We start from the raw sequence: 27,335 nt of genomic DNA, 5'->3' as shown, positions 1-27,335 counted from the left end.
ACTTGTCGGTTCGACATGATGCCTTGAGCTTCCTACGCTAGGTGCCATAAGTTATAAAGTCCCTCTTTTGTTTCTCTTAAACTCTGGCCTTGTCGTTTTGCTGTCGTATATATCTCGTTTCTTTCACGTCCCCTCTGTCGCCTCTCATCCTCAAACCATCCCCCCATACTTCTTATCATGACTTCTTCCAATGGTGCCACCAATGGCCAGAATGGTCACGCGGCCACACCCAGCTCGCTTCCTACCGGAATCTACGCCCCCGTCATGACCTTTTTCGACCCCGAGACTGAGGAGCTCGACATTCCCGTCATCAAGAAGCATGCCGTGCGACTCGGTGAGGCTGGCCTAGCTGGCCTTGTCGCTATGGGCTCCAACGGCGAGGCCGTCCACTGTACACGCGAGGAGAAGATTGCCGTTACCAAGGCGACACGAGAAGCGTTGGACGAGGCCGGTTTCCAGTCTGTTCCTGTCGTACTCGGAGCCACAGAGGGTAGCGTCAAGGGTACCGTTGAGCTGTGCAAGCTGGCCGCCGAGGTTGGCGCTGCTGCCACTCTCGTTCTCCCTCCCTCTTACTACAAGGCTCAGATGAGCGAGGACGCCGTCTACAACTACTTCATCGACCTTGCCAACGCGAGCCCCATCCCCATCATCCTCTACAACTACCCTGGTGCTGTCGCTGGTCTTGACATGGACAGTGACCTCCTCATTAAGCTCGGCCAGCACCCCAACATTGTCGGCACAAAGTTCACCTGTGGAAGCACTGGTAAGCTGACCCGAGTCGCTCTCGCTTCCGATGCCAAGACACCCTTCCAAGAGGGTTCCGGTTACCTTGCATTTGGAGGTATTGCCGACTTCACTGTCCAGACCCTTGTCAGTGGTGGCAGTGGTATTATTGCTGGCGGTGCCAATGTCATGCCCAAGACCTGTGTTAAGGTCTGGGACCTTTACGTCAAGGGCAAGAGAGACGAGGCTCAAGCTCTCCAGAAGAAGCTCTCCAAGGGCGATTGGGTGCTGACCAAGGCTGCCATCGCTGGCACCAAGTCCGCTATCCAAAGCTACTACGGCTACGGCGGACACCCTCGACGACCCCTTCCCCGTCTCACACCCGAGCAGGCCAAGGGCATTGAGGAGGGTATCAAGGAGATCATGGAGATTGAGATGTCACTATGATACACCTTGGAAGACTGAACCCGTTATTTCCTGCTCCAATTGGCGAAGAGCCACTTATATGGAAAGGTATGAGTTTGCATAGCGTTGCATTTAATGGCAAAAAGGAGCCCTATTGGCTCGACAGATGGGTTCATGCAGCGAATCTACTGTCTGGGTTTGTCATGACTATAAAATTATGAGCATATAAATGAATGAAAAAAATATGAATTAAAAATGATCATGTAAGACTTATCTCTTTGGGAAATTACCTAGACTCAAAACGGAACATCATGAGGAGCAACGAGCAGGACAAGCAGACAGTGTGCTGCCTTCCCATGAGCACATGTGTATCAAATCATGTTCTACCTAACCATCATGATGATGTCGCCTCAATGTTATGAGAAGAGGACAAGATGCATGATGGATGATGATCTGTACTCCAGCCAGCTCCGTTGTCGGTTCAAGGTGGCACCAGGCTAACGACCCCAGACCATCGATGTTATTGGTTAGTTAACGACTATCCCTTGCGTTCTATATCTTATCCCTACTTTGACCATGACGGAAGGTGGTTGGGGACAAAAGCCAATGGCATTTATCATCAAATATCGGTATTATTAGACCAGACCTCTATTTGCACTACATCAATCTCACATAATTCTTACCTATAATAAATCCTTACATCGCTGTCCAACGTTCTCGTCTAAAGTATTTTGTCCTTTTCACTCTATTGATAAGAGTAAAGATGAGAGAAAGTCCAAGCGGCAGCGCGGCATCTGCCATGGCTGAGAACGGTGTTGCTCCGCTGAGTGATGAACGGACTCCCTTGCTCAAGTCAAACGGCCAAGGTCAAAACCCAGATGCCGAGCCAGCAATTGAAGCTCAGGGAGATGACCCGAATCAGGGTCTCCCAGCAGGCCAAGAAGAGGAGACGACCGTTGTTGCTGAGGAGGTACCGACTGCCAAGCTCATTCTCATCTTCGGCACTGCCTGGATAGGCGTCTTCCTGGGTGCCGTCGATTCCACCATCATCGCAACTCTTTCAGGTCCCATATCGAGCGAGTTTCAATCTCTGAGTCTGCTCTCATGGCTTGCGACAGCCTATCTCATCTCCAATGCTGCGTGCCAGCCCATCTCAGGCCGGTTGACGGATATCTTCGGCCGAGGACCGGGTCTCGTTTTCAGCAACCTCTTTTTCGCAGCTGGAAATCTCATTTGCGGCCTTGCGCATAGTCAGACCACTATGATTATCGGTCGCGTTGTTGCGGGTATTGGAGGTGGTGGTTTGATGAGCATCTCAACCTTCTTGGGCTCAGACTTGGTTCCTCTGCGCAGGAGAGGTATTGTTCAAGGCCTCGGTAACATTTGTTATGGGTCTGGAGCAATGCTTGGTGGTGTCTTTGGTGGTTTAATCAATGACCACACTTCCCAAGGTTGGAGACTTGCATTCTTGATTCAGGTACCACCGGTGCTCGTCTCTGCTGTGGCCGTCCATTTCTTGGTCAGGGTTCCTCCCAAGCAGTCGGACAAGTCATTCCTCGCCCGTATAGACTTTGTAGGGGCGTTCCTGACATGCTCGTTCCTGGTGTTGCTGCTCTTGGGACTCAACTCGGGCGGTAACATTGTTCCGTGGACGCACCCTCTCCCCCTGACAACAATTCCTCTGGCTGTCATCACATTCGGGTTATTCTTATTCTGGGAGAGCAAGGCCCGCCAGCCAATCATTCCTGTGAAGCTTCTCCTCGATCGAACTGTCTTGAATGCCTGTCTTTGCAATTTGGCCTGCACCATGACGGTCATGGGGGCCCTCTTCTATGTTCCGCTTTACCTGCAGGTTCTTGGTAGCAGCGCCACGCAGTCGGGTGTCCAGATCTTGCCATCCCCGATCGGTATCTCGATCGGTTCCCTCTTCTCTGGCTTCGTCATGAAGAAGACTGGAAAGTACACCAGGCTTGGAGTAGCAGGCTTACTCGTCCTCATCGCGGGTGTAGTAGTTCTCACCGTCCAGAATCAGTATAGCCCCAAGTGGCTGATAGGTGTTTCGTTCTTCTTGATCGGTTCCGGGTATGGCGCAACACTCACGACGACGTTACTGGCATGTATCGCTGCGGTGGATCACTCTCAACAAGCTGTTATCACATCTGCAACCTGTAAGTTGTCCATGTACACGGTAGTGTTTAGTATTGCTAACAAAGCCTGCAGACCTAGCACGCAGTCTCGGTAGCACTGTTGGAATCACCATTGGCTCGGCTGTCTACCAAAACATCCTCAAGGCACGGCTTTGGGAGAGGTTCGGCGACCAGCCTGGCGCTGCGGATGAAATTCACCGTATCCGAGATGATCTCGATGAGATTAACCATCTCCCCGAGGGATGGTATGATGGAGTTGTTAGCTCCTTTGTAGATGCTTTCAGGGGTGTCTGGCTGACACTGCTGGCGTTTTCAATCTTGGGTTTGATCTGTGTGTCACTTATGAAGCAGCACACGCTACACTCGACTATTGAAAGACGGTGATTTTCACGAAAAGGATGAGAAAACTATAAGGTATGACATGGATGAGAATTACACGATACAACATGGAAACTGGGCAATTTCATCTAAGGATAAGAGGCACATGGTGTAGACAAAATTGATAGATAGCTGAGGTAGGCAGATTTTGAATCCTAATGATGAGAGACGTATGCACTTGAAAGCAATTCTTCCTCATCTCAACATTATCAAATGGTCATATACACCTCTAGATTTCAGTTTAGGCTCGTAAGAATAAACAATCTGAAAACTTGATCTCGATGGACCTCGTGAACGAGCATCATGAAGCGACCTTTTCTCTTCTCATGATCTCAGACTCAAGTTTTCCACCACACCAAGGAAATTTTCTCATCTGACATCTTCCTCAGTTATTTAACACTGGAATGCAAGTGTTTTATAACGTAATGTGGTCCCAATGAAACATGGGCTGCTGGGCAAAATATTGGTCATCGAAACAACGTGACTTGTCATCAGAGATTTGCCCTTTCACCTTTTGAGATATATCACATCTCAGAGCAAAGGTTGGAAGGAATGATCGCCGAAAGTGACAAAGTTAATGTCTCAAAACGGCTGGTTCTTGGCTTGAAAAGGTCATCTATCTACTGTGTTACACAGGCTTCAAGCATAGCAAGGGATCGACACTGATATCATGAATGATGAAACCAGTGAGCCGGTTCACACCAGTTTCTTCAGCCATTCGTTCATCACCACACCTCGAGCTTGGGTTTCAACTCGTATTCTACCTCAGAGACTACAGATTAGAGTATCTACACTACGGCATTGCACTACAAACGTCCGTCCGAGCTCCCTCAGCAGCTTGCGGACATTTTCGACTGGAGGTTATCCATCGATCAGCCACATCGCAAGGGATCTCAACAAGGGCGGCCGACAGTGTCAGTAGAGGGATGCAGCGGTTGTCTAGCTGACCGATTTAGTTGAGATACACTATCGCCTTTGCAGGTAAAAAGGAGACATATTGAAAAAGGGCTGAGGGTTTAAAAGATGGTGATATTAATGCACTGCCAATAGTGAGTGTGTGGATGTTGAAGTTATTGTGTCGACATTAGATATGGCTTGGACTAGTCTAGACCGCGTCAAAGGTCTAAGGCTGTAAGGCATTTGGATCGTGGCTTTTTTCTTCAACGCCATCCGGACGCTTTCACCAGAAAGGAGGCTCTGTCCTCGCTTATGGTAAAGTTTATTCTGCCTCTTTCAGTCACAAAGACTCAGGAGACCAGAGTGCTCAACAGTGTGTGGACTAAGATACGAAGCTATCAGAACAGCCTATGCTATTGGGTAGCTTATCGTGATCTCTAATCGGCTAATCTTTGAACTGAAAGGGTGTGTATGTTAGCTTTTCTATCACACGCCAGAAGATGGGAGTGAGTTAGAAAAGAGACCGGGCCGGAACAGTCAAGTGATTCATAAGATGGTGTGAAGCACAGACGACGGTCTTGCAACGTTTGTTATTTCCTTTAGAGTGTTCTGTTGGTTGTAGGGCAGAGTGGCAATATGATGGACAACATCCGTTGAGTCTAGACGCTGAGTCCAAGACAATTGTTGGTCTCTGAAATGCTGATTCTGTAAGTCGGACCGTCCAGGCCATGTTTGTTGGAGATCCTTACATCATATTCGCCTTGTCTTTCGTAAGGACACAGTAAGGTGATATAACTGGCGTTTTGGACTAATCCCTACAGAAACTCGCCCATTCTGCTTCGGGAGCATCAAGCCCCCTCGCTGCCACAGGATATGGATAGGAGATCTGGGCATCATATCTGATGAAGAGCCATTTGGAACCTATCAAAAGGCTTGTTTAATTAATGCTTTCAGTTTAGTCCAGCTCGCAGCAAAGTGAGACACAAAAGAATAGCTATGGCCAGGAAACGGGGGTCCTTGTTTTCTCCAGCACTTATTTAGTTCCCGCTTTGGCATCTTGACAGGCGCCACATACACTGTTACTTACGGAAATAGACAGCCAAGATGTCTCTTCCTTCTTACATTTTGAGTTCTGCTCAAAGGATGTGGCGTAACTAAAGAATGCCTTTGTCCGACAATGGAGTTGATCTACAACCCCGTTACAGTACGAGGGTCTAGTCGAGTTACCGAGGAGTGATCATCCGGAGAGACATCCGAGACACCATCAACATCAAAAGCGGTCACGTCCTAAACTCCGTTGTGCGAATGAGGGTATCTGATAAGTAAAGATGGCTTCATAAGGTTCTGCTCTGTAACACAATCGCCAAAGGATCCGCCTAAAACGGAGTTTTGAGGCCTGCCTGTTGGCTGAGATAGGCTCCAGATCCGTCGATCGTGACGACCCTGCGGTACAGTATGACTCCAACAGATTGGTAGTCATACAGTGAAGCGGCCGACCCTGATCTTGATCCTCCAGAAGATGGTCCCGGTGAGATTTGATGGGCCAACCAGAATGAAAATTCAGAACCCGGATACGGCTGCGAGATCCAAGATAGAGTTGGATGTAAGGTACCATCTGCAAGGACCCTGGAGACGTTGATTCGCCATATCGCCTTCAGGGTCCTGGATCGATCTGCATATAGATATGCTTGGTAGATCCTGTCTCAGATGTATCTTGTTTCGTCTTACTGACTTTTCCTTTGTTCAAAACATCCCTCACACTCTCTTATAATGAAATACATAACCATCACGCTGCTGTTGAGCACATTGTGCTCAGCTCAGCGATACACTTATACCACCCGCACAATGACCGAATGCTTTAGTACGATACAGTCAAGCTTCGGTCCTGCAGTGCCCACTCAGGGTCAAGACAACTACTACACTGTCTCGATGCCCGAGTGTCAAGACTGTGACTGCACAGACTGTGCATACACCAACACATATACAACAACATTAGATGTCTTTGTTCCAACAGGCATTGCACAACTTCCTTACTCGGTCAAGGAAGTATATCGGGGCATGTCGGCTATGCCAGCTGATGCTGAGCCGACTGCTGTCCCATACGGCTTCACTTCTGGTGTCGAGACATGCAACAACTGCGGAGATGAGCCCATTACTGTAACTATAACTTATCCCCGCGGCGGTTCACCATATCAAGAAAATGTACCAACAGCCACGCCGGCGGCTGAAAGCTCTTTCGAGCCTCCTTCAACACTACGCACTGAAGTCGCCGACAGCCCCAAGACGGCACGTCTAGAGAACACTATTCTCGAGCACAAGGCCATTGAGTACCAGGGCCAAGCAGCCAGTTCTTCCAACTTTGCCAAGTTTGGTCTCGAAAGCAACTCTGACTCCGAATCTGAACCAAAGAGCTCTGGTGGTCTATCCAAGAATCTCAAAAACTACGCCAAGATGAGAGAGATAGCACCTTCACGGGATGCTGATGGAGCGGCTATGGGCAGAAAGCCACCAGCAGGAATTGCCATGGTTATGCTTGTGCCTATAGCGCTGCTGATGTAAGAATAGAAAAAGAAAAAACAAGGAGTGGAATGGATGGTACTTTGCAGGAATGCATTCAGCGCTGGCGTTGTATAATATGCTCACTTTGGGAAGCATTTTCTTTGTCAGTTATGAATATTATGGCCAAACGTCATCGAGATGGAACATGATTATGGGAGCATGGATAGGAGATACCACATGGATACCCGGTTTGAGTCTAGGGAGAAGATCATAATGAGAAGACTGTAGATAGTAATAAACAAACAAAATGATCGAAAGTTTCTGCAATAAACCCTTGACATCTTGGAGTGGCTTTTTTCAAGGTTGGTGGATATTAAAGAATGTGATCAGTTGAGAGTTATTGTACAATTTTTCAAGTAAGAATCATCCCTAGAACGAGTTTACGAAGCATGCTTAGTAGGCTGACGTAACCTACAAAAGTTATTCGTCCTTTGAAGCTATTCGCAGAATAATGTCGGTACCGGACCCCTGTTTGAATGACGGTTTCAGCAGCGATTAGGTTGGGACCCGAGTGTCCGCCGTAGCCCCTGGGGTTTAATTGGCTCTTAAGCATGAATTCGTCAATCATAACTTCGGGTAATCTTTGACCTCACAGTTCTGAACTTTGATGAAATCTTCACAAGGGAACTAATGCACTGCAAGTCTCGGTGCAACGTCATCCGCGGGGCAGCATCCCGTGTCATCCGAAATAAACAATAAATATGCATAACCATGGTGGCTGTTCATATGTTTATCAGCAACACAGCAAAAGATGTGACCAGCGTTGGAATAATTACACAAAAGTCGTCGAGTCTTGGAGAAATGAAAAATGAGAAATGAGGCGAGAGACGATCGTCTTACAAAGTACCTCAACGGGAATGACATAAAACGTTCCGCGACAAGTCTCTCAGCTGAAGCATAAATTTAGATATAATTCGCATCTCATGTCTTGTCATTGGTCAACAATGGATCTCATGCTGGTCCCCTAAATTCTTCGCCCGTGGCGCAGCTGTGGCAAGGCAAGCCCAAGACAAGCCAGGGCAGACAGATTCATTGCTAGGCGCTCCCGAACGTCACCAGACGGAGGGGATTTAGGAGTTATCTCGGGCACCCCTGAACTAGCGCTGGTATATCTAGACGGTTCAAGATTATGGCGTCTAGATACAGATAGAGACGGGAGAGTTTGGGGTAATCAGTAAGCTTGAATCATGAACATGGAAGCCACAGCCACAGCGACAAAGCCCTGCCAGCCCTGCTGTTGCAACTAGCAACGCGTAGCCAAGCGCTAGGAAACCAATCCAGTGAGGTGAGATTCACTGCGCGCCCACCGACAGTGGGATGCCTGTGGCTCGCTGGCCAGGGAACCTGTTTCGTCAGGGCTTCCAAGGACCATGGAACTAAATCCAGACCCAACCCAACCTAACGTCTAACGCCAACGTCTTTGGGCCTTTTCCTCAATCAACAAACAATAACAACAACATTTCTATTGACGATAACGCTCTTTGTCCTGTTGCATTTGCCATTCTCAACCTCATCTAGTCCGACCTAGCGAGTTCCCATCTCTTCCCTCTCAAAAAAGCATTGACGACACGGCGGAACTCTTTAACCGATATACCTGTGACGAAACAAGCCCTTGCGATTTCAGCTGAAAAGCCAACAAGACACCTCCCATATAACTCGCCGCCTTCTTCCTTCTTGACTAGCTCAACAGATACAGCGTCTCTCCTGGTTTGCGTCCGCATTCGCATCTTTATCCTCACAATCCATACATCAACCTTCAGCCATGCAGTTCAATATTGATCCCGATATCGTCCCCAATTTGAAACTGGGTCTTCACTCTTTCCAGATCATTATCTCCCTCGTCGCATGGTGTTTGCAAATCGGCGTCTTGAATGCAAAGGATGCTGAGGTTACAGGCAAGAACGGCTGGACATTCGGAGTGGTACGTCGACATACACTGACCGGTTCACCATGTATCATGGCAAGACTAATGATGAAATTCAGTGTTTCCTTTCAGTGCCAGCTTGGATTTTCCTGATCATGACCCCCCGATGGGGCCGCACTCGACGCTTCGCCCAACCGCATGCCATGCTTGCTGTCGACGCTGCTTTCACCATCATTTGGTTGTCTGCCTTTGCCACTCAAGCTTCCTACAACGCCGCCGGTCAGTGTGGCACTGCCTGCAGCATCAGCAAGGGTGTTGTCGGCTGTGGTGTTCTCGTAACGTATGTACATCAACTATGTATCAATTGAAGTCATTGCTAACCAACTCGGCAGCATCCTCTTTGGCGGGACAACCTTTATCTCGCTCTACACTCTCAACTACTACAACAACAACAACGTCCTGCCGGGCTACGACAACCGTCAGGTGGGCAGCGACAACATTGACCCTGACAAGGCTGCTTTCTCCATGGCTCCTCACGGCGACGAGGCTTACGAGCGAGTCGACATGGACGATCATGAGCCCGCAAGCAGCGCCTACGGTGGTGGTGGCTACAACAACAGCAGCTACAACAGCAACTCCCGCTACGGCGATGCCAACCCCTACAGCGCCGATGACGATGATCCCGATCGCTTTGGTGCCCTTCCCCCACGAAACAACACGCTCTTTGAGAACGACACCCAGTACCATGGTGGCGCCCCTCCCTCTATGCCAGCCAGCTACGCCAACCCTACAGGCGGTCACCCATACGAGGATGTGCCTGCCCAGTTCCCCGCCGCCAACTACGACAGGGGACACTAAATTTCCCCAAAGACATGTAAATGAAAGAAAGGATATAGATTGGCTGCTTTGTTTTTGCGCAACGGTGTTTATTTTGCTTGGTGTGGAAATAGCCTGGGAAACGTCTGCGTCTGGAATGCGGCTCGACCTTTTTCTATGGTGGACAACGCCTCTATATGGAGGAGAGGCGTTTTACGGCGTCATGAATTGCGCAGAAAGAGACAAGGGCCATGTAAGGAATTGCCTCGGTTTGCATATATGAAGTTGGGCACTTGCACGTACACACATACCATACATTCAAGGCACACATACTTGTGCTTGTTGTTATCCTGTATCTTTTTTGACAGTATAGAAAGTTCAGTCGTGTAAATGAGGATCCTATATACGACGTCTTGTGTGTATCTTTCCCAAGATGCTCGAGACCAACTCCCAACGCCTTCTGTTCTAAGCCAGTTTTGATGCTCCGTACTTGATGATATAGCGATTCAGCCTTTTGAGCTCTCCTCGAAGGCTCTCCTCGAAAGTCCCCCCTCTCTTTCAAAAAAAGTGTCTAATTCCCTTCCTTTACTCCTGACTCTCCTTTTGCATCTTGCGAAGTCGCTTGGCGATGTTCGCGGATGTTTGCTGCATAGGGTTCAACTTGCGATCCCTGGACATGGCGCCCGTATCATCACCGTACTTGGCGACCAGCTTCTCCAACCACTCAATCTCACGAGCACTCTGGTGTCTCTTCTTGGGCAGATCAGGCTGCTTGGCCTGCTCGAGGAGCTGCTTGACAACGTCTGTTGTCTCCTCGTCGTCGGCGTTGTCTGCGATGCCGCCCCACTCTTCAGCAGGCTTGTCCTCGGCGTCGCTGCCCTCGTCAAGGTCGTTGAGAGGATCGTTGAGAGGGTTGGGCTTGGCGGAGCCGATGATGCGGATGATCTTGCCGTCAGCGTCGCGCTCGACACGCGCTTCGGAGACGACGGCGTTTTCAATCGTGGCGATGGCGAAGGGATCGTTGGCGTAGGCGCTGGTTGTGGTTGCGCCGAGCTGCTTCTCTGTTCCACCAGCGGGAGCCTTGAGACGAGCTACGAGACCGAGACGGCGGTAGTTCTGAGAGAGTGTCTCCTTCTTGTTCCTATAGATTTCTGCGTTAGCTGAGGTCATTCTCTCTGGTAATACAGAGGAAGATTGAGGAAACGTACCAGCTCTTTGCAATAGCATCATTGCCTCGGGGGTTAAGGATCTTCTTGGATCTGTTGAGCTGCCTAACGGGCTGTCGGCCTGATCTGGCCTTCTTCTTTTGGAGTTCGCGACCCATGATTGATTAGAGGAATTAGGTATTCGGTTGAGATGGATGTTGTAGATGGATGTGGGTTGGATCGAGGCTTGCGAGAGACGTACAAAAAATGCCCGCCAAAATTTGATCGCAAATTCTTATCGATAAAATAAGTGGATATGTCACCACGTTAGCGCCACTTGCCAACCTCTTAACATTCAAGATAGGAAGAAGTAGAATTAAAAAGATATTAATAAAACCTATAAAACCGAAATTAAATATACATGAATTAGAGTATCTAGTTAAGTCCTTCAGCTCTATGATTTGGACCGCGCAATCTATCTTTATTCTGTTTCTGGAACTTGTTGGTGTTGTCTATATATTCACGCTCTTGTATAGATGTTGAGCTAGAAATATCTACAACCACATGATAGAAGAAGAAATGAAACACATATTAAGTTATGATAGCTCTTCTCTGAATCCATGAAAAAGTACCGTTAGATTTCTATCACAGTTTATCCACAAGAGAACAAGAACCGGATTGAAGAAGGCAACACTCTTGACTTGGCTATAATCTCAAAGGGAGAGAGACATGACGGGCTTATCTTTCAAATGGGTAGATATATTATTAAATAGGAAGCTACAATATGCAGTCAGTACATTTCATAATCAATTGCCTGATAATATAAACTGCTTGCTTAGTTGATGAGTCCAAATGATAATACAGTAACACATGCGTAACCCCAAACGCAAGCATCCATATCCCCGCAACGAATCACCCACTAAGTAGCTCCCCACGTTCAGCTTCCGTATCGCTGCAAGCTGCAAGCTACCTCCATGACTGCCGGACTCCAACATTAGCATCCACCAAGACCTTCCCAACATACATTTTACTCATTAAAGTCAGTACAACAAAGCTCTGGTATTTCCCATCAGGGTGTTGGCCTCCAACAACTTCATCCACCGAACTCAGACATCACCACAAACCGGCCACCAGCCAAGAGCTAATCCTCCCAATGAACTCGCAACACAACGACCCTGCCGCACCGTCGTCAGGCGAGATGGCCAACGAACATGCTGGGCTTCCAACTGCCAGTCCACAGCCTATCTCTGGATCGCCTCTCGCAGGCGATCCTCGTCATCACAGGACACCTAGTCTGGGCGAGATCCATCAAGTAATAGAGGCGGAGCAGGAAGGCCAAGTGGTACGATATCATGCTCTATCATGATCATGACAGACAACTAACTACTTGCCCCCAGAATCGCCTCTTGCACATGATCCGACAACAACAGCTAGAGCTCCAGCGCCTCCAAGCCGCCAACCCCAACAACCAAGGCTCTGCCGTAGACGACAGTAGTGCAATCGCCGAGCGGCCGGGCCGCGGAACTCCTCATGCCTCGAGCTCTCATGTGTCTATCCCCCATGTTCCCACTGGTGATTCAGGTTCTCGCTCCAACAGTCATCGTCACCCTCGCAGCTCGTTCGACCTAGCCCGACGCTCCAGAACGCCCAGCCGCAGCGGCGCTTCCCCGAGACTTCGCTCAACATCCATAGGTGGAAACAGTGAGGACTGGGTTCTAGGCGGTCGAGACGAGAGTACGTTTTACCAGGCCGAGACTCAGATGCTCACCCGTGAGAACCAGATGCTTCGCAATCGCATCCGAGAACTCGGTAAGTCTGAAATAAAATTTTGTTGTTTTACTTTTATCTAACATCTACAAGAGAAACAACTGACAGATGGCTCACCGGTCGCTCACGAGCATCACTCACAATCGAGGAGGTCTTCTACAATAGCAGGCAAGGATGCTGATAAGCCCTCTACTGAATAGAGTAAGGATACTTGAGATAATTATACCCTTGCTCTTGTTTACTCAGAAATACACCAAGAGTTGAGGATTATCATGGCGTTTAGCGACAAAGCCCAGTCTGGAAGTTGGGCTCGACCAAGGACAGGAATTGATAGGAATGCATATGGCGTTAGTGATTCATACACTATGCATATTTATTATGATGAGCTCATATAGTGCTTTAAGGGAAGATGGTATTCTTGCAAGTATGGATGTGACAAAATGTTACTGTATGGCAAGCATATGAGATAGCTAAGAGATAGCGCGGGCGGCTTCAGGGTATGGAACCCATGATGAGCGGTTATTGTCTTCACATACCAAATCAAATAAAAAAACAGACATGGAATCCCCTTCAGATCCAATATGATGCATCAATTTATAAACAGATATGAGCACATATCTGCCTGTGGTGAACGCTGCGCATTGATGTAGCGTCATCAGTCGTTCGGTGTAATTGCTCTCTTCGCCGAGTTCGCAGTTTTATAACTCACCTTCAACAACACCAGCTATGCTTCGATCTGCAACACGGAAGATTTCCTCCAACTTCTTAAGACCCCAGAGGTACAACTTCAGCTCATCGGCAGCTGCTAGTGCTGATTTCACACATGCCGTAAGTTGGTCTCATACAGACTTTATCCTCATGGATCTCCCACCTAGATTATGAGTTCTCTAACGGAGAGCAAACTCCATTGGACTTTCCAGGATACATCACAAATCAATTGCAGAACAAGAGTTAAACAACGTAGCAGGTCATAGGTGGCGGCGTTGTTGGGCTAGCGGTAGCCCGCCAGCTGGCCCAGAGAGATGGTACCTCGACCGTACTCATCGAGCGCCATGATGCCATCGGCACAGAAACAAGCTCCCGCAACAGCGAAGTCATTCACGCAGGTATCTACTATGGACCCTCGAGCTTAAAAACAAAGCTTTGCATCCGCGGCAAGAATCTGCTCTACGAGCTCTGCGACAAGCATGACATCGGCCACCGCCGCACGGGCAAATGGATCGTCGCCCAGAACGAGGACCAGCAAGAAACTCTTGACAAGCTTCACGCTCTGTGCAAGAACGAGCTTGGTGTTCCGACGCGCTGGGTCAGTGGCAAAGAGGTGAAGCGGGACGGTGAAGGTGTTCAGGCTGCGTGCGCGCTTGAGAGTCCAACAACTGGCATCGTGGACTCGCACGGCTTGATGCTGTGTCTCCAGGGCTTGTTTGAAGATGCTGGCGGTGTTGTGGCGCTTAATTCACCCGTTTCTAACATTACCCCTCTCGGATCCAAACCTGGTAGTGGTGGTTGGGAGATTGAGGTCAAAGATGCTTCTACCGGCGAGACGTCGAGTATCACGACCGAGACGCTCATCAACGCTGCGGGACTTGGAGCGGCGCTCGTTCACAACATGATAGTACCGTCTGATAAACGCCAGAAGTTATATTATGCCAAGGGCAACTACTTCTCGTACTCAGCATCTCAACCCAAGATCTCACGACTTATCTACCCGGTGCCTGAGCCTGGCATTGCAGGTTTGGGCACCCATCTTACACTTGATCTTGCAGGTCGTCTACGTTTTGGTCCCGATGTTGAATGGATTGATGACCCCAATGATCTAGCCGTCAACGCGGAACGACTGCCACAGGCCATTAACGAGATACAGCGTTATTTACCAGGTATTGATGCTTCAGCCCTGGTAGCAGACTATGCAGGCATCCGGCCCAAACTAGCTGGTCAAGATGCTGTTCGTCAGGGCAAAGGATTCCAAGACTTTATCGTTCGGAAAGAAGAAGGGTACGAGGGCTGGGTAAACTTATTAGGCATTGAAAGCCCCGGATTGACAAGTTCTTTGGCCATTGCTGAAATGGTACAGAGTTTACTGTATGGATCTACACAGTCATCGTAGAGCAAAGACACCGAACATCACATACGTCAAATTTATTGAACTAATTAGTCGTTCCCACTTGACTGCTCTCTGGTATTTTATTCGAAATAACGGCCAAAATAGGCAGCATGGGGAGCCGACTGGGATAAGAATAGAAAACGCCATAAACTTCCAACGTACTCCGGTGAAATGTGCCAATGCGTGCAAACAACCATCATTATTGGTCATCATTTTGGTATCAAAGCAAGATAGCAATCCCGAGGGTTCTCAAAGCCTGCCTTTGTCAAGAGACAGGTTCGACCAAGCGCCAACTTCAACTCCTCAACTCTCACCTCATCGAAATACTGGGGCAAAACTTTCTGCTTTGCACGTCGACGTGAAGTTCGTATATGCCGTTCTGTGCGCCGACAAAACTATAGAGCGTTAGCACGACTTCATGATACGTTGAGAGGCGGGCACTTACAGAATACGACCGTCTTCACTCCAAGCCAGCCCGGCAGTGTTGTCTGGCGAAGGCGGCACCTCGAATACACCATGATCTTCCTCCCATCTGTTCACAACTTGATTCACCAGAGGAACTATTATCGTGGTATCATCTAGTTCGCGATCGGAGTCTCGCTCTCGCGCCTGAAGGATATCAAGCACTTGGAGGTAGGAAGGGTCTTGTCGCTGACGTTCAGCCACGTTCTCACCCAGACTCTCCCGTCGCTGTCGTTCCCTACTAAGCATCGTCATAGTTTCGCCAAGACTTTCCTGTCGACGCTCCTCTTCGCGTCTTCTCCTTGCAAAGCCGTCGAGAGTTTCACCCTCGGCAATGCCCGTGGGCCTTGCAGCCCGTGTGATGTTAGCAGGACGAAACCGAGGATTATTAGCCAGAAGACCCCCCATTGGACGACCAACACTACTACTTCCACGATCATTAGACTGCTCAGCATTACCAGCGGCAGCAGAAATAGGGGCCCGGCGACGTGCCCAAAATGTGGTCGGCCCCCCAATCGGCCTATCCTCTGGCGCTGCAGCTCGCTGAATCGTTCTCTCACGATTGGATCGGCCCATCTGCATGGCTTCAAGCACCAACGTCTCGCTAGCAGTAAGTGGAGTGTTGAGATATTCGAGCACCTCGCGGCGCCTCTGGTTCTCTATGGCGCCCGTAGCTGCGTCGTTGTCTCTTCTCTCGCGACGACTTTCCAAATCGCGCGGATCAATAATAGTACTGTTTCGGTCGAGAATGTTGATATGCTCGAACGCTGGATCTTCAATATCGACAATCTGGCGAATGACAAAGTTGCTCCTCATATCAACAATCCCGACATGTCCCCTGTCCTCTGTCCAGGCTAACAAGTCGTACGGGCCGGGACAAAATGCCATATCTCGGATAGCACCAGGGCCACTGCGTGGTCGGGAGGACTCAAAGGTTGTAATAAGGGGGTCGGCATCGGGGTCTGCAAGAAGAGCGGCGTTGAAGATAGAAATCGTGCCATGTTGAGTTCCGATGGCGAGGTACGCTCCTGATTCTGAGAAGCAGGCCGCGAAGCTTCCCCTGCTGTCAGTTCTATCGTCTTTTCGTTGACTTTTGAGTAGAATTCTTTGAGTCTGCTCCCATTGGTACGAGACTTCATCGGCGGGTGATTTGGTTGCTGGCGATTCGGTGGTCTTCCTTACTCGCTCGTGGATGTACATGTATGGATCGTCAAGAATGGAGATGAGGAACCTTCCGTCGGGGGATAGCAGAGATCGGTTCACAAAGTCGGGGTACGTGATAATATCCAACGCCTCTGTCTTGTCTTTTTCTTCAAAATCACGTAGACTGACCAGGGTAACGGTCCGGTCGTTGTTCGCTAGTACTGCTACTGGCTCCTTATAGGCTTTTGCATTCGCCGGCATGGTCGTAGGAGGAAACCAGAGCGTGATGCAATTAACCCTGTCTTTGGCCAACTTCATACTTTTGGCGATCATATTCTTTTGGGATCGCCTGGCGCGCGAGATGAGAGAGAATACGGGATCGTTAGGGAAGGCATCTAGGCCGAGATGAAGTCGAGTTTCCGGGTCGATTCCAGACAGAGGATCGTCGTTGTCTTCGTTTCCTTCATCGAGCCGTATCGCTACGAAGTCGCCACTTTCGCTCCCACAGCACAGCCATCCTTTCTCAGCAACGAGACATCGTGGCGCAAAAGTCAGGAGTTTGATGGTTTCGCATTGTCGAGTTGATACGTTCAATCGCTGGATATGATTGCTACCGGTGCCTCCGGGAAAATACACGGTGCTTTGCTTCTCAGCGCTAATGAGAGAGCGTAACTGCCAGTGCCTGTAGATGTTAGCTATGCTATTTGGGGGTGAACGACGCTAGAACCATATGCATGATCTGATTGACGTACTGTGATCGCACGGGTATACGGTAATGTCTCCGCGACTGTTTTAGAATGAGGGCCTCGGTCGGGTAGATACTGGGTAATGTTAGTGGTGATGCATATAATCGAGTCATGATTGATAAGCTGTAGGTTCACTTTTAGGTTCATGGGGGTACATACTCGCCCTCTTCTACCGCCATGATGATCCCTGCCGCTCCTCAGAGGGAGCGACAATACACGATGGCGTTGAGCTGTCCTGCGGGTCAAAGCCGATGCGTCTGTTGTGTTTGGACTTGAGCGTTGATATCGTCGAGGTTTGGAGCTTAATTGAGGTAGCTAGCTGGTCGCGGGGACTGAGGCGGTTCGATGATGCAGAGCGGCGCGATATGCAGAAACGTATTATCCAGAATATCGTGTTGTTCGATCGTATTCGCTTTGGTTTTCGATATTCCTAGGGCGTAGCAGAAGAAACGGGGCTGGCAATAATGAGTTGGTTGATTGATTACTGAGGTGGATTATGTAGGAGGATGCAAACGGATGTCTAAATGACGTTGCTGGGGACATTCATAGTCAACGGGCTAAAAGGCAGCCGAGAGCAGGCATGGACTTGTCACTTATCCAGTGGACCTCTACCCACCTGAACAATACCTGTAAATATCCACTGAATAATACGAGTCTGTCAAGGCCCTCCAGTCACAATAATTTGTTACCAATCACGGTCAAAAATGCATTATATTTAGAACCTACTAGGTATTCACTACTTTATTGAGGATGAGGAGTCAAAACCTTATATACGTAGTCAAGAGTTAAAGATCTGACGATAGCGCATCACAATGTAGATTATCTATAGGATTCGAACTGGTGGGATAATCCTCATATGAGTAAGGTACTCTGTAATATATCCATGGGCTTATTGTTCATCTCTAGGTATGATCAGGTGCAGCTGTTGTCACGAGCGACAACAATAGGAAGTAATGATACCTACTTGATTGAGACAATATGTCAGCGATCACCTGCCAATATGAGCAATTGCACTCATAAGACGTGATTATGAGCCATATACATGCGAATTAAAATAGTAGAGGGTAATAAGTCTTAAAGCTTTCCTTGGAAAACTACCGATTCAATATATGATTCACATAGCAACATCGTAAGTAAAGCTATTCACATGTAATCAAATACGCCAATGACATCTCTTTTCAACTATATACTATCCCAGCTCATAATATAGACTCATCTCTTTAAATCGACTTTGTACCTCACCATGGTATAAAACTGATAAAAAACCATCATGATTTCCCTGCTCTTAATTTTTCCCAGCTTGTAAGTGTCAACCAGCATCTACTTTTCGGAGCTTCCGTCATCAACAAAAGGCATTTCTCTCATCTTCTGACGTAGCAACCCACAACATAGCTAGCCATCAAGGTACCACTCGCATCTGTTCTAGACATCACGCCGGCAATAAAGACAGAAACAACCCCAACAGATATCACATCATCTTACATGTTCATGCCACCATCTTGGCCACCTCCTCCTTGAGGACCACCAAAGAAAAAGGTATCAAACGGGTTCAGTTGTGGTGCCTCGCCAAAGTCGTGGTGAAGACCTTCCCAATTCATGCTGAGTCCCATATCGAGCTGTGACTGGTCCATGGGGTTGAAATCACCGTTCGAAGAAGCTCCCAGGTTCTGAAGGAACTCCATTGTCTGCGCGTCTGGGTAATCCTGTCCATTGAATTGCTGCTGTCCCCCAAAGGACCCCCCGTTGGAGGGCTGGGAAGTCACCCGTCGAGGAACAGGCGATGGGACCATGCCTGACTCTACAGGAGAGCCTTCTTGTTTAAGACCAGAGTCTGATGGACTTGGTCCGCCTCGGTTTCGTGATTGCATCAGGTACCCTTCAGCTGACCGCGCCATTGGTGGCGATGCCTGCGCATTACCGTCGCCAGTAACTGACATGCTAGGAGAAGAAAGGGTGTCGGAGAGGGATAGGTCAATTGGATACGACGCCTGATCTGAGCCCTGAGGACGGTGACGTGCTTGAGCAGAGGTCTTTGACGAGTCAGGTGGCGTGTTCCATGCAGAACGCTGTCTTCGGGCCGCTGGTGCACCAAAACCGCCTGTTGAAGAGGTCATCTTAATGGTGGCCTTAGCCGTTCGATCGAACGCATCTCGGCATGTCTCGGCGGGCGGACACTTATCGATCATGTCTGTGAGAACCGATTTGGCAGCGAGAATGGTAAAGTCCACTTCATCCATGCTCTGGATCCACTATTAGTATATTTCCCCGAGGACTGTTATTTCGTCTAAACTTACCAGGCGACTTCGTACGATGGGCGAATGCCATATGGCATAAAGGTACGAGATTCCTGCCATGAACAGGTGGTGGGTGGAAAGATATGTATAGCTCACAAGCCCGCTGAGATGAAGCTGTCTATACAAACGAAGAATCTTTTGACCTGCCTCGGCAACCTTGAGATAGATACGGTCCTCGTCTTCACGAAGCTCTGCTTGAAACGCCGTTGGGCTGTTCACCTCGTTGGATGAGTTGTACTCGCCCTCAAACATGGCTGGAACACTGAGACTCTGGCGATAAAGCATAATGATGGCTTGCCAGTAGTTGAGCTCCAGGAACTCCGTCGAGAACATAACACCAGTCTCCTGCTTTGATGGTGCTGACGTCTTCCACTGATACAGCCTTCGATCAATATCTATGCGCCACGACCGGAACGAATCGAATTGCACCAGGAATGGCGATGGTAAATGAATGTGCATATCGGGATATTTGCCCTGCACACCAGCTTTGGCAATCTGGGCCTGGTTATACTGCAATACTTGGAGAATCTCAGACTGCAGCAGCCGCAGGCGGAAGTAATGATGCGCTACATGTTTGTAACTGGGCTGGATCTGGTCTGGTGGTGATTCTCGAAACCCAGTCGGCGTGATGTAGTCGTCGTCCAATAGCGAGGGAAACTCAGTTGTGATGACCTGATCACTCACGCCGAATGGTCTTCCGACGCATGTGCTTACAAGACGATCCAGAGAGTACGTGCACCACCAGAGACGTCGTCGCAAATCTCGATTCCACAGCTTCTTTCCACGATTTTGAGCGCCATTCTCCCGAGCAGCGTCGGTTTGTTCAGTTTCGTTGGACCCAGCATCGATCTCTCGGTCATCCTCATAGTGTAGACCGAGATCAACTGCGAGCCGCACAGCAACTCCAATAATGTACCTATTCAGTGTCAGTCAGGCGAGCTCCAAAAACGCCAAATACGATCAATCAGCACATACCAAAGACCAGGGGGGACAGGACGAAGGAGAGCAAAATTGGCGAGAAGAAGTACAGCTTGCAACACCTCCAAACCTCCCCCGCTATTGCTCAAGCACGACTCCAGGTGTACGATAGCGCTCGCATGATATTCTTCAGGCTCACAACGGTTCCTGCTATCCATACCAGGATCGCCGGAGGATTCTGTTTTTACAGGCTCGCCCACAATAACACCACAACCGATAGCGAAGACCATATTCAACAGATACAATTCTCGCGAACCTCGAGCCGGATCCTTAGTTGAGTAGATACGCTCGAATGTCTGCATGAACTCTCCCCGATGCAGAATAGGGATCTGGGGGTTGGAGTGTTCAAAATATAGTCTCACGAGTCGCAAGCCAACTTCCTTGCTGGGGAAAGCAGCAGGCTTGATAGAAGGCCTGGTATGTAGACCAAAGAAGGAATCGCGCAGAGAAGCTCCATTTCCGCTTGGTTGTCTAGAAGCTCTTGAATCATTCGAGTTCGGTTGTCCAGCAGCCGAATATTGAACTGCAGCATATACGACCCGCGCAAACGAAACACCAGATGCAGACGCGAGAGAACGAGGCTTCGAGGGGCTCACAATGTTATTGAGGAACCCCGCTTGGCCTGTCTTCTTCTTCAGCGATTCAACTGCCTGAGCCTGAGGTCTACCCATGCCGCGGTCACCAGCTTCTGATGCTGCAGAATACCCTGTTTCGGTATTTGAGTTGATACTGGCGGTGTCGGTACCTATCCTGGAACACAATTCGAGGTTTTCAGCTGGGGGAAAGGCGATATTGTTGGCATTGAGCAGATTCTCCAACTGCTCTACTCGAGTTTCAAGGTAAAAAACATAACTGCGCGGTAAGTCAGTCAGCATTCGTTCACTTGTTCTTGCAGCAATTCCGTAGCACGCGACACCAAACAACTGATGGTTGAAGCGCAGCGCAGCGCCGCACGTCGGAATTCTCGCGCGCGGTCACAAGACCCTTATCGTACCTTCGTGGGATTTCCTTCTTCGTAATGGGATCATAGCCAACACAAGCAACCCCAGCTTTGGCGCAACTCGCGCAGCTCGGAAGCTTCTGGTCGCAACGGTTCTTACGTAGGCGACAACGGTTACAGGCACTGACGTTGCGAAAGTTACTGCTTTGGCCTGCCTTGGCCGTTATTGTTGGAGAGGCGATGGTGGAGGGTGCCGAGGCGGGGGCAGATGCGCCGTCGGCCTGGAGACGTTCACGTTCACGGTTTTGGGGGCTCGACTGGCCGTTGCGCGGTGGTGACGCATCGTCAAAAGAGTTTTGTCGCTGTCGCTTTGCAGGTTGCGAGCTCGGAGACGGAGGGCCACGCGCAGGCATTGTGACGGGCCTGGCGGGCAGCCGGTGGCGGCGCCGACAATTGTATTTTTGAGACGGAGACGGGAAGCGAAAGGCGGAGGTGAGACGTCACAGTGTCAATCGGAGAGGCAGCGTCGGGTCGAGAGGGTTGGTTCTGAATTGATTGATGATGGAAAGCTCAAGCTTGAGCTCGAAACGGAACGGAGGACGGGGGGGTCGGGAAAGCGGAGCGGCAGATTGAGTAATCCGGGCCGGGGACTAACAATTAATAACGGCGGAGAATACGGTAATCACAAAACAATGAGTGCCAACTGGAGGAGGAGGTGTGAGGCTGAAAGAGGGACGTGGGATGGTTTGAGGATGTGGATGGAAATGAGGCAAGATGACAACCGAAAGGAATAAATGCGGGAAAGGATCGACACTGCCGAGGCAGCCGCTAATGTATAGTTAGCAGGTAGACAAGAGCTGTCAAAGCGTGGGTAACAGGTTGATAAGAAAAAAAGATATGGACAAACCTCTGTAAGATTGGTCTTTTTTTTTCTTGTTGGTTTACGGTTAGGTAGTGAATTCAATGGTAGGTTTGCAGGGATTAAACAAGTATTACAGTATAGAAACTACATCGCGTAAGTATTATCATAAATAATGGTTTCGAATAAAGGGCCTAGTTTAAACTCTGGAAGTATCCGAAACGAGAGCTTTGAAGTTGGCTACAATTATACAATCAAAAGTTAGGCGAAGAAATTATTGGTGGAGGTGACGGTGGTTGATGGCCGTTCTTTGTCTTTGACCTTGTTAGATGGGCTTGTTTCACACGATGTAGACAAACAAGGGTCCTCTAAAGTACTTTGCCTACAGTGCGTACACTATATATCTCTCCGTTGATAGATGTATGCTTGATAGTGCCTTGGTACTAAGTTATGTAGTAGCAATTACTACGTAGCAGACTGGGTCATGTCATAACCAATTCTCATCCCATACTCCCCAGCGACTATTTTTTTTCTTTCTTTTTCTCTCTTCCCCGCTTCTCAAAGCAACAAACACTACCCGGCTATACAGTCGATTCAAGTTCCTTGTCATACACACGGTACCTCTCAGCTCTCGCCGTCAGATACTGCATTAGGGAATAGGATGGGTGGGCTTTGACATGACAGTACGGCACAGCACAGCACATGGCAGCATCATTGTCCAACAGCCGTATTACTCTAGTTGTAGAAAAAGGTGTACAGACTTATTCTTCACATAACAAGGGTCCTATCCCTCCTCTTTCTTCCTTAGCCATACTCTCTCCACACCATCCATCAACTCAATTCGATACACCAACATCTAGGAGCGCACGAATCATACAATTTTTGAATACAAACCTACTCATAAGACTGCATAATCAACCTGGTTGCTATCATTTGTGATTTATGTGTCATTCAGAGAAATATGCATTGTCAAGTCTAGCAAGGGTATATCCCTTGACACCATCAGATCATGGGGTTGATCTACATCAGCAAGGGTCATCTTGCTCTCGCTTTTCCTGACTGCTGACTCTCTTGTCTTCTTGATGCCTTTTTGGGCTACCGACTGGACGGACCACATAGTCAACGGATTTACGTACATCCATCCTAGCTATACTATACAGTCCAAGCCATACTTGTGGAACAGGCTTCATCACGAGGTCTAGACCAAACTATCGACATGTTGACATGCATATTCAATGCTTCACAAACTTTGATAAATCCCACTTAGAGTTCCGATCAAGATAATTCCACACCTCTCTCTTCCTCTCTGACCGCCGGGAATATGCGTTTTGACCGCTTACAGAGCCATGCTCCCTGCATACACAAGCAACGCTTCATGCATCCATCACCATGTACCTAGCTAGCTACATGTCACTTGAAGAAACATAGTGAAAAAAAGGTTCTGTGCATAAATCTTGTTCAATGAGACTGCAGTCTTGAAATTACTGCAAACGAAACTATCCTAACATATCCTATCATTTCCTTTCCGTTCCTTTCTTACACCGCCAGTTTGGCCCCGCGAGGTAGCCAGAACTGAGAAAATCGCATACTCTTAAAAGCCTGAAAAAAACAAACACTATCGACACATTGGAGGCCACTAACATAAAAAGAAAAGAAAAGGCCCATACCGACAAACGCCTTCTAAACCTCCGGGGTCGCGATGTAGACGATGCCGCATATGGGCAATGGTGCCATCTGTATAGCAATTCCATTACAAAAGAATTGTCCCAAAAAAAAAAAACAAAAAAAAAAAGGAAATCAAAAAACCAAAATGTCCTTCTACCTGTCGTTGAATCCGTACTGTACTGAATCCATAGTCTATGTGTCGTGAGAGAAGAAAAGAAGATGTCCCGATTCATCCATCTTCTTTTTCGTCTTGCTGTAATAAAAACGCCTGATCCATGCCTCGTCGCTGTGTTGGAAAAAATGGGGGGTATTATTCGACCGGGGCCTTGTGTGCCCTTTATACAATCCGTCCCTGAAAGCAATGACGCCAGTTTTTTTTTGTTCCGATTCTCGCTTTGCTCGAAACGTTCAAACTCCATGTGAAAAATTCGAGTCGCATGTTGCTGCTGTTGTTCCCTTAAACGCTGTTCTCCTCGTCGTAATCGGTGAAAAGACTTTCGTCCATAAGAGGATCCTCCTCTGGCAGTGTTGTCTCCTCCTGAGGACCGCCCTCAGTGATTTGAGAGCTAAGGTAAGCTCCAACAATGGTGATGAGTCCGCTGAACCACCAAGCTAGTCCAGAGTATCCAGTCTGCAGACCCCAAGAGTACAGCAGTCCAGACAATGTGGGGCCGAGAGCTCGGCACAAGCTGGCAGTTGACGCCGCAATACCGTTGATCGTGCCAAGGACCTGCTTAGAGGGTGCTGAGTTGGCAAGCAGGATAGCGTTGCTGGGGTAGGCCATGGTGGAGAAGGTGCACTTCCAGATGACCAGGAGGTAGATAGCTGGCATTCGCATCGAGTCAGGGAGGAGCACCAGGTAGGGCGTGACCAAGTAAAGCGCAAAGTACGAGAAAGCGAGCATTCGGAAAAGTCGGAGAGAACCAAGTCGTCGAGTAACAGGTGGCACGATGAGGTAGTTGGAGAGAAGCGAGTACAATCCTTGAACAGACATGATGACACCGATCATCTTAGTCTCGAGTCCGAATCCATCGGTAAACTTGAAGGGGAGGTCGTGAACAGGGTGCTCGGGTCGCTTGGTGCTCAGAAAAACGGGGAAAAGCTGGTCAAAAGTCATGGTGTGGCTGCAAGGTATGTTAGCGAGTGAACAAAGTTCTCGGTACGAGAAAAACTTACAATGCGAGAATACCGTAAGAGATAATGTTCATGATGACGGGCTTGGTGAAAGTCTTGGTGGGCTTGCGCTCAAGAACAGGCTCCAATGGGGCGTCAACCAGAGATTGGGTGTCGGCCTGGGGTGAGAGTCGGGGCGAGTTCTCCTGGCTTCGATAAGCAGGGAGAGCCTCATCCTCGGAATGCGCAGAGCCAGGTCGGGGAGCGGTAGAAAGATACTGGGCATGGTGCTTTCCATCAAGAAGAGCCTGCTTCTCAGGAGCGCGGTCTCGTCCGTTGCACTTGGTGACACTACCAAACCAGCTGGCGATGTAGTCTCCCATCTCCCGACCACGATCCCGCTGGTTCTTCTTCTCAGAGTGGGTCTCATCGAGGAAAAGAAGTCCAATGATGACACCGAAGAAAACAGTGCAGGCGCTGAAAAGGTTAGGGAGGAGGTAAGGGTATCGGTCCCAGATGGTTCCACGGGCGAAGATCTCGGGGTAGCTGATGCATGGTCGAGCGAGAGCTCCTCCAATCATGGGTCCAACGATAGATCTAAATAGGTAATCCAGTCAGCAATTGCTCCCAATGATTACATGTGTTGTATTCGCTTACCCAATGCACCACACCATGGGCATGATAGTATAAGCACGTGCTGTCAAAGTGTTAGAGCAACTTGTTTCCGATTGTTTGGTTCAACTTACGCTGATGTTCCTTGACAGTCACAAGCTCGGCAACAGTAGTTTGGAGCACTCCAATGTTGCCATTGAGAAGACCACCGAGGGCGCGGGCAAACAGAGCAACGGGCAGGCTGGGAGCAAAGCCGAAAACCAATACACTCAAAGCAGTTCCTAGAAGTCCAAAGAGAAGAACGGGCTTTCGGCCAATCTTGTCGCTAAGTCGTCCCCAAAGAACACCAGTGGAGAATTCGGCCAATGTGAAGGCAGAAGTGACCATGCCGGCGTATACTGAAATCTTGTTGGTGTCATCGGTGATGTTGAAGTCCTGGATCATGTAGTAGATGTAGGGGAAGATTGACATGAATGCGATAGGCTCGCATATTCTGCAGCAGGCTGCCAATTGTTAGATCAAAAGAAGCGCAGACATCATGCAAGCTGAGCTCATACCTAGAACAAACATCTGCTTTGTGGGAAATGGGGGAAGTTGTCTCTCATTGCGGCTAGCATCGCGGTTGGCCGCGGACATTTGACGACTCCTCGCCATGTTTGCTGATTGTGATCCTCCTGAAACTTTCTTTGTCGGTACAATGGGTGTCTCTTGGTGAAGTGATGTCGTCCTTTGTTGGATATGTCAAACTTAGTCGTCAATTGAGTTGCTTCGTTTCTTTGTGTGTAATAGCATGAGACAAGTGACTTCGCTAGAGGTTGTCGTCGAGTAAGAGTTGAAGGGTTGTTGTATATGTGAATGGAAGAAACAAGCTGAAGCCGGTTGCTTGAATCTGTGAAGAGGTTGAGTTGATAAACAAGTAGGGAAAGAACACTGAGCAAGAACCAAGTGGTGGAGGGAGGAGGGAGACTAATTAAAGGGTTATAGAAGGTTCGCAGAAGGAAAGAAGAAGGACCCAAGATGGGGCGTATTAACTTATAAGAAGCAGCTATGGAGTGGGTGTAGTTGCACCCCTCGCCGACCAGGACTGGGGTACATGTACATGTCACAATGATCATCTTGGAGTAAATAGGTAAGTTAATTAGTAGTGAGTTGCCAGGCCTTCCCTTAGCTGGGGGGGTTTCTTCTCTCCCCTAGTACCTAGACCACAAGCTTGGAACGAGCGGTGACATGAGCGCCAAAAGGGCAAATCTCCTGTCGTGGCCGACACTAGGTACACTCACTAAACTGCGCTGCGCTGCTATGCGATGCGGCGAACGGCCAGTTCTTGGGCATGACATGGGCAGTGGGGCAACAGCCTAGGGCGACACACACCTCAAGTCATCCTGGTTTGACAGTAGACAGGGCGGACTGGACATTGGGCTTGGGCCTGCAGGGGCTGGGTCCCAGGGAGACGGAGACGGGGTGAGCCAGCCCTGAGCGGCCAGGCGAAAGTACTCAACAAGTACCTCTACAGGGGTACCAGAGTCTCTCTCGTCAGGTTTGCAAGGGCGCATTTCGCAGCCCACGGGGATGTGTCTTGAGTAACCTATTATGGACTGACGGTTGGGTTCGAGCTTAATTGTTGGGTGCGAATGGAGCTGGAACCATAAAGCCAAAACAGAACAGAAAACATCCATAACTAACCAAACGCTCGCTCAGCGGCTTACTACTGCACTCCG

At 49.0% G+C, this 27,335-nt stretch overlaps 11 protein-coding genes across 11 annotated transcripts; 6 read left to right on the top strand and 5 right to left on the bottom strand.

Annotated features, from left to right (window-relative positions):
* The first annotated feature begins 130 nt into the window (after window positions 1-130).
* On the top strand, window positions 131-1,296 carry FGSG_05128 (uncharacterized protein). The gene has a single exon (XM_011325324.1). It carries the CDS (start codon window positions 178-180, stop codon window positions 1,168-1,170), a length of 993 nt encoding a protein of 330 aa, XP_011323626.1. The 5' UTR covers window positions 131-177; the 3' UTR covers window positions 1,171-1,296.
* A 595-nt stretch (window positions 1,297-1,891) lies between these two features.
* On the top strand, window positions 1,892-3,768 carry FGSG_05127 (uncharacterized protein; the record flags this gene model as incomplete). The annotated part of the gene is made up of 3 exons (XM_011325323.1): window positions 1,892-3,296; window positions 3,349-3,520; window positions 3,627-3,768. 3 exons carry the CDS (start codon window positions 1,892-1,894, stop codon window positions 3,766-3,768), a joined length of 1,719 nt encoding a protein of 572 aa, XP_011323625.1.
* Window positions 3,769-6,395: 2,627 nt separating this feature from the next.
* On the top strand, window positions 6,396-7,109 carry FGSG_05126 (uncharacterized protein; the record flags this gene model as incomplete). Its single annotated transcript, XM_011325322.1, has 1 exon — window positions 6,396-7,109. The coding sequence occupies one exon, from the start codon at window positions 6,396-6,398 to the stop codon at window positions 7,107-7,109; it is 714 nt and encodes a 237-aa protein (XP_011323624.1).
* Window positions 7,110-8,548: 1,439 nt separating this feature from the next.
* FGSG_05125 (uncharacterized protein) lies at window positions 8,549-10,832 on the top strand. Its single transcript, XM_011325321.1, has 3 exons — window positions 8,549-9,030; window positions 9,093-9,313; window positions 9,366-10,832. Exons 1-3 carry the CDS (start codon window positions 8,872-8,874, stop codon window positions 9,829-9,831), a joined length of 846 nt encoding a protein of 281 aa, XP_011323623.1. The 5' UTR covers window positions 8,549-8,871; the 3' UTR covers window positions 9,832-10,832.
* Window positions 9,438-11,155, bottom strand: FGSG_05124 (uncharacterized protein). The gene is made up of 2 exons (XM_011325320.1): window positions 10,998-11,155; window positions 9,438-10,930 (listed from the first exon to the last, which is right to left on the bottom strand). The coding sequence occupies exons 1-2, from the start codon at window positions 11,111-11,113 to the stop codon at window positions 10,375-10,377; spliced, it is 672 nt and encodes a 223-aa protein (XP_011323622.1). The 5' UTR covers window positions 11,114-11,155; the 3' UTR covers window positions 9,438-10,374.
* A 932-nt stretch (window positions 11,156-12,087) lies between these two features.
* On the top strand, window positions 12,088-13,258 carry FGSG_05123 (uncharacterized protein; the record flags this gene model as incomplete). Its single annotated transcript, XM_011325319.1, has 3 exons — window positions 12,088-12,276; window positions 12,332-12,743; window positions 12,795-13,258. 3 exons carry the CDS (start codon window positions 12,088-12,090, stop codon window positions 12,899-12,901), a joined length of 708 nt encoding a protein of 235 aa, XP_011323621.1. The 3' UTR covers window positions 12,902-13,258.
* Window positions 13,259-13,427: 169 nt separating this feature from the next.
* FGSG_05122 (uncharacterized protein) lies at window positions 13,428-14,808 on the top strand (the record flags this gene model as incomplete). The annotated part of the gene is made up of 2 exons (XM_011325318.1): window positions 13,428-13,529; window positions 13,666-14,808. The coding sequence occupies 2 exons, from the start codon at window positions 13,428-13,430 to the stop codon at window positions 14,806-14,808; spliced, it is 1,245 nt and encodes a 414-aa protein (XP_011323620.1).
* A 46-nt stretch (window positions 14,809-14,854) lies between these two features.
* FGSG_05121 (uncharacterized protein) lies at window positions 14,855-17,335 on the bottom strand (the record flags this gene model as incomplete). Its single annotated transcript, XM_011325317.1, has 4 exons — window positions 14,855-15,200; window positions 15,251-17,092; window positions 17,163-17,231; window positions 17,316-17,335. The coding sequence occupies 4 exons, from the start codon at window positions 17,333-17,335 to the stop codon at window positions 15,116-15,118; spliced, it is 2,016 nt and encodes a 671-aa protein (XP_011323619.1). The 3' UTR covers window positions 14,855-15,115.
* A 1,299-nt stretch (window positions 17,336-18,634) lies between these two features.
* Window positions 18,635-21,781, bottom strand: FGSG_05120 (positive regulator of purine utilization; the record flags this gene model as incomplete). The annotated part of the gene is made up of 4 exons (XM_011325316.1): window positions 18,635-19,396; window positions 19,451-20,366; window positions 20,426-21,280; window positions 21,423-21,781. 4 exons carry the CDS (start codon window positions 21,779-21,781, stop codon window positions 18,635-18,637), a joined length of 2,892 nt encoding a protein of 963 aa, XP_011323618.1.
* Window positions 21,782-24,349: 2,568 nt separating this feature from the next.
* FGSG_05119 (uncharacterized protein) lies at window positions 24,350-26,271 on the bottom strand (the record flags this gene model as incomplete). The annotated part of the gene is made up of 5 exons (XM_011325315.1): window positions 24,350-25,016; window positions 25,069-25,602; window positions 25,663-25,702; window positions 25,752-26,110; window positions 26,186-26,271. 5 exons carry the CDS (start codon window positions 26,269-26,271, stop codon window positions 24,350-24,352), a joined length of 1,686 nt encoding a protein of 561 aa, XP_011323617.1.
* Window positions 26,272-26,914: 643 nt separating this feature from the next.
* On the bottom strand, window positions 26,915-27,293 carry FGSG_12688 (uncharacterized protein; the record flags this gene model as incomplete). Its single annotated transcript, XM_011325314.1, is given in 2 exon segments — window positions 26,915-26,972; window positions 26,989-27,293. 2 exon segments carry the CDS (start codon window positions 27,291-27,293, stop codon window positions 26,915-26,917), a joined length of 363 nt encoding a protein of 120 aa, XP_011323616.1.
* Between the last annotated feature and the right edge of the window lie 42 nt (window positions 27,294-27,335).

The sequence above is a fragment of the Fusarium graminearum genome, chromosome 3, assembly GCF_000240135.3.
Source record: "Fusarium graminearum PH-1 chromosome 3, whole genome shotgun sequence".
In the NCBI taxonomy this organism is placed as follows: domain Eukaryota; kingdom Fungi; phylum Ascomycota; class Sordariomycetes; order Hypocreales; family Nectriaceae; genus Fusarium; species Fusarium graminearum.
The sequence above is the reverse complement of the archived record's forward strand: the minus strand, read 5'-3'. Positions and strand labels throughout refer to the sequence as shown.

Excerpts from the sequence above, each read along its gene's own strand:
- FGSG_05128 (XM_011325324.1), top strand. The coding sequence starts at position 178 with ATGACTTCTTCCAATGGTGCCACCAATGGCCAGAATGGTCACGCGGCC.
- FGSG_05125 (XM_011325321.1), top strand. The coding sequence starts at position 8,872 with ATGCAGTTCAATATTGATCCCGATATCGTCCCCAATTTGAAACTGGGT. Across the intron at positions 9,031-9,092 it reads ACGGCTGGACATTCGGAGTG|TGTTTCCTTTCAGTGCCAGC; the intron begins GTACGTCGACAT and ends GATGAAATTCAG. Across the intron at positions 9,314-9,365 it reads GGCTGTGGTGTTCTCGTAAC|CATCCTCTTTGGCGGGACAA; the intron begins GTATGTACATCA and ends CCAACTCGGCAG.
- FGSG_05124 (XM_011325320.1), bottom strand. The coding sequence starts at position 11,113 with ATGGGTCGCGAACTCCAAAAGAAGAAGGCCAGATCAGGCCGACAGCCC. Across the intron at positions 10,931-10,997 it reads GATGCTATTGCAAAGAGCTG|GAACAAGAAGGAGACACTCT; the intron begins GTACGTTTCCTC and ends AGAAATCTATAG.